At 47.8% G+C, this 10,643-nt stretch overlaps 1 protein-coding gene across 1 annotated transcript; it reads left to right on the top strand.

Annotated features, from left to right (window-relative positions):
• Positions 1-1,992: 1,992 nt before the first annotated feature.
• LOC135378290 (uncharacterized) lies at positions 1,993-3,090 on the top strand. Its single transcript, XM_064611286.1, has one exon. It carries the CDS (start codon positions 1,993-1,995, stop codon positions 3,088-3,090), a length of 1,098 nt encoding a protein of 365 aa, XP_064467356.1.
• Positions 3,091-10,643: the final 7,553 nt, after the last annotated feature.

The following is a 10,643-nucleotide window of genomic DNA, read 5'->3' as shown; positions in this document are numbered from 1 at the left end:
AGTGGCTGCTAAAATGTGTCAGACACCATTACCAAGGATGCCATGTGTCACAGGTGAAACATGATTTTCCCCAGAAGCCCAATAATGTATGACGCTGCATCACATATGCTATTTTAGAACAATCTCTGCAGGCACATTTCGAAGATATTATCTGAGTGCCATAATAAACTATATGAACCATGTTCATGTTACATCATCTTTGACTACAAGATGCATATTTGAGTATATTTGAGCAGCCCAAGATACAAAGCTTGGTTCCTCAAGGTCTACATCGTACTCGCACTGAGCGCACACTTTGCACACAAACGGAATATTGAGGTTTTGGATAGTTAACTTGTGTAGCGAGCACTTCTGGAGGACTGAGAGCGAGAACCAGGGGTCACACACAGGGTAACCTGCATAACAGTTTGATTTACTTGCACGTAACGATCATTAAAATACTTGAGGTGCTTACACAATACTATTTGGGTGCTATCAGGCCGTAAGAGTTTGGACAACATTTACGACATGCTGACTGAATGGGTGTACAAAAGGATGCGTCAGAACAGGATTGGATTTGTGTCGGCGGTGGAATTGAGAGCCCAGTGTAATTCTTACTAGGCGGAGCAGGCTGCTGAGACGTTTTGTGTCAGGGACCAGCAGTGATGAGTTGCACAACACACAACACATTCGACCCTTGATTATAGTTTCACACTACGTTGACCTGATCTCAACACACATCCGTTCGCTTGCTCTACTTGTTTCCTACTCCCCCTGGTCCCTGCAGTCTTCCTGCAATTTCCCATTTACCACACTTTACAATTCTCAGAAACATTGTCATCAGCAATACAGGCTTCTTACTAAGAAAGGGAGCATCTCTAAAACCAATTAATTAGCACACCCAGTGACATCACTAGGGCATGCGTCACCCGGTGCGGGAGCTCCGTCACCTCCGGCAATAATGTGTCCCTTTCCATCCGAGGCGATACACGATAAACAACAGTATCATATCGTACGCAGAAAAAAATCACAGGCTCGCTGAGGGCTTCTTACGTTGTTTTTGGCGTCACCTCGCTACAGAAAAAGAGAGGCAGCGGCGGTACTGGTGCAGCACGTCACCCCCTTCTGTCGCATCACCCTGTGCGGAATGCAACCTCCCCCCCCCCCCCCCAGTGACGCCACTGTGCACACCAGGCAACATTCTGTGGTTACAGCTGTGCTCATGTTCGCTCATTGCTTCTCGACAGAGGCCACGCAGTTCTACAAAGGGACACTGTTTGTGAAAAAAGACAAAAATTCATCTTCTTCTAGCTTTAAGTACTGAGGTCCCCTTCTTTGTCTGTGAACTGCATGTGAGCTGTGGGACAATGTCAGTAATGCATGTTTGATCAATATATGTACAGGTCTAGACAAAAGCTTGCAGGACACGGTTCCAGACGTTCTGACCCCCTCCTCAATTTCAGTCGTTACACAGGTTTCAATTGACTTTGGTGGTGTAATAGCATGCTGTCCAAGTTAGGACAACCCTTCAGAAAAATCCTGGGTACGCGTCTGTGCACAGTCGTCTGTCTGCAAGTGTATCTGTTCCTGTTCCCTGCAACGTGTTGCTCCTGTGAAGGTGTTGTGAGATCGTACAACCAGACGGACTCAGCCAAATATAGCGCACACACGGATGCATGCACACAGGATCGGCACGCAAGGGTCGGATAACGAGAGCAGACAGGCATCCGGCTTTTGAACACCTGTGGTCGCTCTTAGCGCGCTCTCAGGTTTCCGGACCACCGATGAGAGAGTCAGTTAGCGTCTCGGCCTCGATGTATTAAGCACGAGCCATGTACTCTTTTTAGCCAAGTAAACTTCCCCTATAACTGTTCCCCTGCCTCAACTCACATTTGGCGCAGTCGACCATGAGCCTTAGCCACCCATTCAGCCACAACAGCCAGCCCTTTTGAAGTCTTATCATCGTCTTGCCAAGCATTTGATCTACACGCCAAGCCCCGCCGTTTCAACGCCATGCAAGGTATTGTTTGGGAACAGTTAGACGCTGTTACAATGTCGCGCTTCAGTGTAGAACGTCTCAGAGAAGAACTGGAAGCACGGCAGTTGGAGAGTGCCGGTCCGAAGGATGAACTCGTACAACGTTTGATGACAAATATTAATGCGCAACGTGAAGCGTCTCAGCCTCTCGAACAGACGTCTTCAACAAGCACAGGTGCACCCGCGGTACAATTGGACCCCGCCACGCTACAAAACCTATCAGCTTTGCTTCAGCATATGCCACGCAAGACGACAACCCTAACTACGCTGCCGGATCTGTCATCATCCATACCACAGTTCGAAGACTCACGGAAGCAAAATGTTAAAACGTGGTTGGAGGATGTTCGCCGTGTCCAGCAACTTGCGTCTTGGGAGGACGCTACGACCCGCCTGATTGCCGCAAGCAAGCTCAAAGGCGCTGCTCCTAATTGGCACCTCGCGTTTGGAAGCCAGTTTGATACTTGGACAACATGGAGCGCAGCTCTTCAAGAAACGTTTTCTCCGGACTTGACACTGATCGAGTGGCAAAACCAAGTCATGAAAGTGACTCAGGAACGTGGTCAGTCTCTCCATCAGTACGCTTTTGCGAAGCTACGGGTCATTGAACGCTGTCCTGTCACTCTCAGTGACGCGCAAAAAATAGTCTACCTGCTCCAAGGTATACGTGAGCAACACATCTCCGCAGCCCTAGCAGCCAACAGGCCACAAACGGTCGAAGGTTTTATCACGACCTGTTGCCGTCTCGACAAATGTGCTTATCAGCAAAACAACGCAAGTCCCTCATCGTCGACATCTGCACAACAGAAGCCTGCCACACAGTCGCCTCGGATAACTAAGCCTTCGGAACAATCAACACAAGCGTCAGTTTCCCAGCCGTCAGCACTTGCATCAGCACATTCTCGTCCTCGCATAGCGGACTTGCCAGCAGACCAGCAGGAAGCCAGGTACCAAGCTATTTCAGCCCAGTACGGTGCACCGGCTTTTCGCAGTGGTCAAGATCTGTCACAAGCAGTATGTTGCAAGTGTAAAAAACTTGGTCATCTAGCGTCAAAGCGCCGCAGCAGCCGCTCTTAGGCGCCTTCGTCAGTAAGCACCACAAGCCCGCCAACAACGTCACAACCCTCTTTGCACAGCACTCCGGTGGCCCTGGAGGGATCACAATTGCAATGCCCATTTTTTACTGCCAGTGTCACGGGAATAGGTGAATGTGAAGCATTCCCAGATTCAGGATCATAGATCACCCTGATCTCGAAATCTCTCGTCCCTGGTCACATGCTGAATCCTTGGACTATGCCGCCCCTCGCTGTCGTTGGAGGTAGCACAGTACTCCCAGCAGGCACAGCCTTGCTGAAGATAGCGATCGGTACTATTACGGGTCTCGTGGAAGCTGCCGTTTTGGAACATAATGTTCTTCCCTTCATCATCGGTGAGGATTGGTTCGAATCCGCACATGCCCGTCTCATCTTCGAACCCCCTAAGCCAGTCCAGCTCCAGCACGCGGCCTCTGGTGTGATAGTCACCACAGCTCAGAAGCTAGCCCGACAAATGGCTAATGCTATCATTCTGACGCACTCAAATTTCGCTGCACAAGTGCAAGTTGCGTCACCAGACTGCCTACAAAAAGACCCCTGCCTTCACCAGACCAGCCACTGTGGCGGACTCTGGCCCAGGAAACTTCGCCATATCCTTCACATAATGCCAACGCTACGCCCTCAGCTGGCACTCTGCTCCTTCCAGTTCATCCAGATCTTCCAGCAGCACACATTGGAGATCAGTTATCGATCAGCCAGCAGTCAACCATAACGGATATTTTGGCTAAACATATCGAGGTATTCGCACGCCATGAAGACGACCTTGGTCACTTGGCGGGTACGCAGCATCGCATCGACCTCTTGCCCAATGCCTTGCCATATAGCCGCAGCCCGTACAGATACACGACGGAAGACAGACAGTTCATTGAAAGCCAGATAAAGAAGCTCTTGAACCAAGGCATCATACTTCCCGCCTCGGGACCATGGGCCTTTCCCGTCGTTGTATAGTGTCACGTGGAGACAAAAAACGGCTTTGCGTGGATTACGCGCCGTTAAACGAACGTACGATCTCTGTCGGGCACCCCTTGCCCATCATAGAAGACATTATCCAAGACGTTGCAAACGGCGCGTATTCCGCAACAATGGACTTGAAATGTGCATATTGGCAAGTCAGCCTTCGCCCTCAGGACTACGAAAAGACAGCATTTATTACTCATGATGGCACATACATGTGGACACGAATGCCATTCGGTTTGAAGAATGCGCCGTCCACTTTCCAACGCATCATGCAAACAGTTTTCTACGATCTTGCGCCTCGCCCGGACAAGTCCGGTATCCCTGTATACCTCGATGATGTCCTCATCTACGCTCAGTCTTTTGCCACATTTGCCAGCCTTCTCCAAGAATACCTCCAGCTTCTCCAAGAGAGTGGGCTAAAAGTCTCTGGACAAGTGCCGCTTTGGTCTACAGTCCATTAAGTTTCTTTGCTTCGTCATATCAAGCGAAGGCCATCGTCCAGACCCCGACAAAGCCTCTGCTATGAGTACTATCCCAAATCCTCGCACTCAGAAGCAAGTTCTCTCATGGGTTCAAACTGCCAGCTTCTACCCTCGCTTCATCAAGGACTTCTGTAAAATTGCAGCCCCCCTGCAGGCCCTTATAAGTCCAAGATATTCTACTGGAGCCTCGAGTGTGAAAAGGCATTCCAAACGGTACGCAGGGCCCTCGCGGGGCCTCCACTTCTTGCCCATTTTGATGGCAACGCCCCTACAACAGTTACCACGGATGCATGAGGCTCCGCCGTAGGTGCAGTGCTTTCGCGGGTACACCACAACAGAGAAGTTGTTATCAGCTATGCCAGCCGCGCCCTCACGCCAGACGAATGCAAACTACACAGCAACGTGTGGGAATGTATAGCCGTGCATTGGGCCATTACAGCAAAGTTTCGGCATTATCTCCTTGGCCGAAAATTCATCCTCACAACAGACAATTGGACGGTAGCATGCCTGACAAAAAGCGTAAAGCCTTCTCTCAGATTCACTTCTATGATAATGGATCTGGTTGAGTTTGACTTTTCTGTTCAACACCGCCCAGGTCGGCAGAACGTGGTGGCAGACCACTTGTCTCGTTTGTCATGTGCTGCCACACAGTCCTCTCTGTCCATCTCCTGAATGCCACGCAATTCTTCAGGACCTTTCCAATGGAGAGGAATCGTCAGAGTTCAGCGTCATAGACAACATTTTGTACCGTCGCACTTCGCAAGGCGTATATGTCATTGTCGCCCCAGCAGCACCACGCCCTGCCGTTTTTCAAGCGCTGCATGACTCTGCAGGACATTTCGGTACACAGCGAACACTCCAAAAGGTGCAAGCCCGCTACTAGTGGCCCAACATGGAACAATGTCACAAAACACGGCCAGCCGCTTTACGTAAAGGGTGATACTTTACGTGGTTTCTGAAAATGTCTGAGGTGCGAAGATTTTTTCCCAGACCCCGCGGCCAAAGCAAAGAAACAAATAAACTGAGTAACCGTGGATGGGGGGAACGACCGGAGAATCACACCCATGGTGGTCGAAGGCGACCTGGAGGACATACACAGACGCGTCCGAGGTGTCCGGTTACTCGACTCGGTTTGTTTTTCCCAGACGTCCGAGACAAACTGTGGCAGCAATAAATTTGGGGATTCCGGGCATGTTGTGGCTAGCCAAACCTGTGTTTGCGGTATTGTATGTTTTGTATTTTTGTCTTGTCTCGTCTGGCACCGGGGTGAGAGGTAACACATGTATTCTGAATGCGTCGTAAGGGGCTAAGTAGAGGAGACAACGGGAGTCGCTCAGAAGACTTGGTGGGGACATGTAGCTTGTTCGATTCCGTCTTACGCGGGTGGCGCAAACCGGGACTTTGGTGACTTCATGCCCAAGAATTAGGGACAAAACGTAAAGCAGGCTTTACCTAAAACGGCTCCCATAGAGCCTGCGTATTTTGAAAAGAAAAGCGCGTGCTACATATTCTGCTTTCAGCGCTTTGCATTCGTTCTCTAATGGCATCTTGCCTCTGCCAGGACAAAACGTTTGAGCAATTTTCGGGGCATGAATAGTGGCGTCTTCAAGGTTCCATTCGGGTTCCAAATTTTGAACCTGTAAAGGAGCCCTCCATCGCCGCACGAGCACGTTGCGGCGAAGCCTACGTTCAAGGCCACGCGCTACCACAGGTTTGGGAAATCGCTCGGCGCAGAAGAGACTACAAGAGAAGACACACAAGAAATAACAATACGGGGAGCACAGATTTGTGTGTAACATCACGTGGTAAGGGTATAGGATATAAAAAACTAAAAACTTGACAGCTGTTTGGAGAACTAGCATCGTTGAGGTTGTTATAAAGACCAAGCGTGTGTACATTATGGCTGTTATGAAGTCTGTTGGTATCTGCTAAACTGTGAGCAATCAAACAAAACCTAAAATAAAGGTGTGGTCGGAGTGAACGGCACAACAACAACAACAATAAATGATGACGATGAGATGGGGTGTTTCACTGCGGAGGTGCGTACCCTACACCACTGCACGTGGAACGTTATGTGAAGATGATGAAGGAAGGATGCAAATACAAGAAAGAACTAAAATGAACGGCAGAAAATAGACCAACGACAGCTTAAGCCGACATGTACTACTTTGCACAGGAAAATGGGATATGTGAGGTTCTACGATGTGCTAAGGTTGTCAAACCAAGTTTATCGAGGGATAGGTTCATAATTATAGACACCAATGTGTCGGCCATAGAGAATGTACAATGACTCCAAGGGCTTCGATGCTGTCATTGGGTCAGTCTTTGAAAATTAGTGAAGGTAATTAGGTATACCATTTTAGTTAGCCATCGAACACTGATGCGACCGGCTAGGAAAGATTTCCGAGAGGCTTAGTTTTCATTTCTTCTTTCTCGCTCTCTCCTTTTTTTTCTTTTTGCTTTTGTTGGGGGGAGGGGGCTTATTAATACCTGAGGACAATTTATGATACAGCTATAGAATGTCACGCTTCCTCGCGAACGCAGGAGCCTCTCTAGCGAGGAAAACACAATTGTAAAAGGCGGTGACTTGGCCCATTTGTATTGTAACGCATTACTCCGCTCTCTTTTGATCACAATAACGCTCGTTGCCTTGTTAATGTCATCTGCATTTTTTAGATATGTAGATTTGTCGTTCACCACGAAACTACAACAACAACAAAAAACTTAAGAGGTCACGATTTTCTGTTGTTTGAGGCTCAGTTTGATTGACGATTTTCTGGCGACTTTCTGTTACTGTCATCTCTGAAAATGTATCTATCAAAATCCATCAAAATAAGCACAATTTCAGACAACGAAAAAAAAGGAAATATCGTTTCTGCGTTCCTGTCTTTTATTTTCCATACTCAATACAGCTAACGCCGTAGTGGATCAAATCTATCCCCATTGCAGCCTAATGCCGCGTTTTTCTCGACAGCCGTGGCTTTTCTTTTCGTCTGTGGAGAGGGTGCTAGCAGGTATGCTGTCTTATCAGCGTTCTTCTGAAGATTTACAATCTTGATCCAGCCGTACACGCTCGCGCTTTCAGCAGTACTGCTTGGGACTGTGTTGTTCGCTATCGCGTCTTTTTTCATTCGTACATCTTTGTTTCTGTATGTGTGAAGAAAAGTTTATTGACTGGTTGATAAGCAACTGCGTGCACCACGTAAAAGTCAGTTGTGTAGCATCGACTGCTAGTACGTATGAGTCGAATAAATACGAATGTACCACGATACCACGATAAACATTTGATTTACACATCAGAGTTAGTGTCGTCCTCTTCATGTTGGGAAAGACTTCGCATGGCTGCATATGCGATCATAATGTCCTCCTTTGAAACGGGGGCACTTCAGACCACCTTACTCAAACTGTGACGCAACATTTGCCTCAGCTTGCCGTCATCTGGATCTTTGGACGTCGTTCCCGATTTCCGTTCGTGGCTCACCTCGCGTCATAGAGTCCACATCTAACATGCGTGACACGCGCTATTCGAGTTCAAGTTCGACACTTAAACGGGGCCTCTTTCCTCTTGTCTCTTGGATGCCACCTTCTTCGGAGTACGTGACGTTACGTTTCTGATATCTCCTAGCCTGTAGCGCAGATGAATTTTCTTCTATCCTTTAACATGTTTTAGCCCATCTCATGCTGCGTGCGTTTTGTTTTGTTCGCCGATGATAGGTTCTCTAAGGCGCAAGTTTTCTTTTAGAGTCCATGGCTAGAAAGCCATCCTAGTCAGCGTTGCTGCATGTGGCTCATCGCGGCGTGATGCGAAAAAACATGTATTTACGGGGTCACGCTCTCCTGTCCGTACGCCTTGCATTTGTTTCCCAGATCTATAGAAACATAGTTAGGACGTGTAATGTCTCCTGACGCAGATCTTTCCCTGCAGTATCTTGCTCAAATTCTTTACCACACCTCTGAAAAGATCCCATAACTGTGATTCTCAAGAAGTAAATCGACATTCTTTCCTGTTAATGATGTGAATTTAGCAACTTCCGTTTTGCTGTCAGTGAGCAGTCTGACATTCGCACCAGATCCCTCTATAATGTCCACGAGCTTTCTCACGAACGTGTATTTTCCTTTCGGGTGGCGCACTTATTAGCAGTGTATACGTCCTGCATTTCCAAGAGCAGGTTTTCAAGAAGCCGCTCGACTATTCGTACCTTCATGTGCAAAACATCAGGGACAATGAAGCGGGGTTCTATGGAGAACAATGGGGGATGCCGCACTGAGTTTTTCATGTTACCATAACCTCACTCTGCGTTTGCTTTCCACTCGCCGAATAGTAACTTGTGGGTGTTTGTTTCACAAAATTGATTATCATAATAATTCCTAAGAGGATCGTTAATCCAAGAGCTTATATGCATTCCATTACCGATGCCAAACGATTTAAGAAATGTTTATGCTACCGCTGGGGGGGAGGGGTGACTGGCGGCACTTTGCTCGGTGAAGGGACGAAGAGGGGGAGATGAAGAGGAAGGCTCACGCGTCTGGTTGACATGACCGTCGCGCTGCAGTCATTTTTCAATTTCCACGTCGTTCGTGTTGTCATTGCTCCATCTTTCATGTACGTGTTTATTTACCTCCACGTATCTGCGCAATTTTTTCGTGCGGTTGTAAATATTGTATGCTGCTTTGTTAACGTTATTCTACCAAATGTTAACCTCCTGTTTGTATTGCCTCATGGCCGCGAGGGTAAATAAATAAATTACTCTGTAGGTCTCACAGCACAACAACCGTCCACCTTCCGCGTACAAATTCTTTGAGAGCGATAAATCAGCTTCTTTTGCGGGACTCGCCGACGCCACGCAACTACTTATGTTTCCCAGAATTCTGTGAGTCTGCGACGGGAGTACGAACAGATGGGCTTTCCTATATGTCTTCAGACTGCCTGTACGCCGTAGAACGAATAATTGCCAGGACGGTAACCCATAATCTGTATGAGAAAGTGCAAGGAATATATTACACATCCCTGAGAAAACTGGTGGACATTATAAAGGGATCTGGTGCGAACGTCATACTACTCACTGACAGCAAAACGGAAGTTGCTAAATTCACATCATTAACAGGAAAGAATGTCGATTTACTTCTTGAGAATCTACCACGCCTTGTGACCCTAGTCCTCTCCTCGGACACCCGAGATGAACTAGTACACTTATGGGATCTTTTCAGAGGTGTGGTAAAGAATTTGAGCAAGATACTGCAGGGAAAGATCTGCGTCAGGAGACGTTAAACGTCCTAACTATGTTTCTAGATCTGGGAACCAAATGCAAGGGGTACGGACAGGAGAGCGTGACCCCGTATATACGTTTTTTTTTTTTCGCATCACGCCGCGATGAGCCACATGCAGCAGCGCTGACTAGGATGGCTTTCTAGCCAAGGACTAGAAAAGAAAAACTGTGCCTTATAGAACCTACATCATCGGCAAACAAGCAAATGGGACGCAACATGGGATGGGCTAAAATATATGTTAAAGGATAGAAGAAAATTCATCAGCGCTATACAGGCTAGGAGATATCAGAAACGTGACGTCACGTACTGGGAAGAAGGTGGCATCCAAGAGACAAGAGGAAAGAGGCCACGTTTGAGTGTCGAAATCGAACAGTGCGTGTCACGCGTGTTAGATGTGGACTCTATGACGCGAGGTGAGCTAAGAATGGAAATCGGGAACGACGTCCAAAGATCCAGACGACCCCATCCAGCTGACGCAAATGTTGCGTCACAGTTTGAGTAAGGTGCTTTGAAGTGCCCCCGTTTATTTTGGCTTCAACGTTAAAAGGAGGACATTGTGATCGCATATGCAGCCATGCGAAGTTTTTCCCAACATGAAGACTCTGATGTGTAAATCAAATGTTCATCGTGCTTCATTCGTATTCGACTCGTACGTACTAGCAATCGGTGCTACACGACTGAATTTTACGTGGTGCGCGCAGTTGCTTATCAACCAGTCAATAAACTTTTCTTTACACCTGCAGAAACAAAGATGTACGAATGAAAAAAGACGCGATAGCGAACAACACAGTCCCAAGCAGTACTGCTGAAAGCGCGAGCATGTACGGCT

Source organism: Ornithodoros turicata, chromosome 1 (assembly GCF_037126465.1).
Source record: "Ornithodoros turicata isolate Travis chromosome 1, ASM3712646v1, whole genome shotgun sequence".
NCBI classification, from domain to species: domain Eukaryota; kingdom Metazoa; phylum Arthropoda; class Arachnida; order Ixodida; family Argasidae; genus Ornithodoros; species Ornithodoros turicata.
This window is presented reverse-complemented; position numbering and strand designations above follow the sequence as displayed.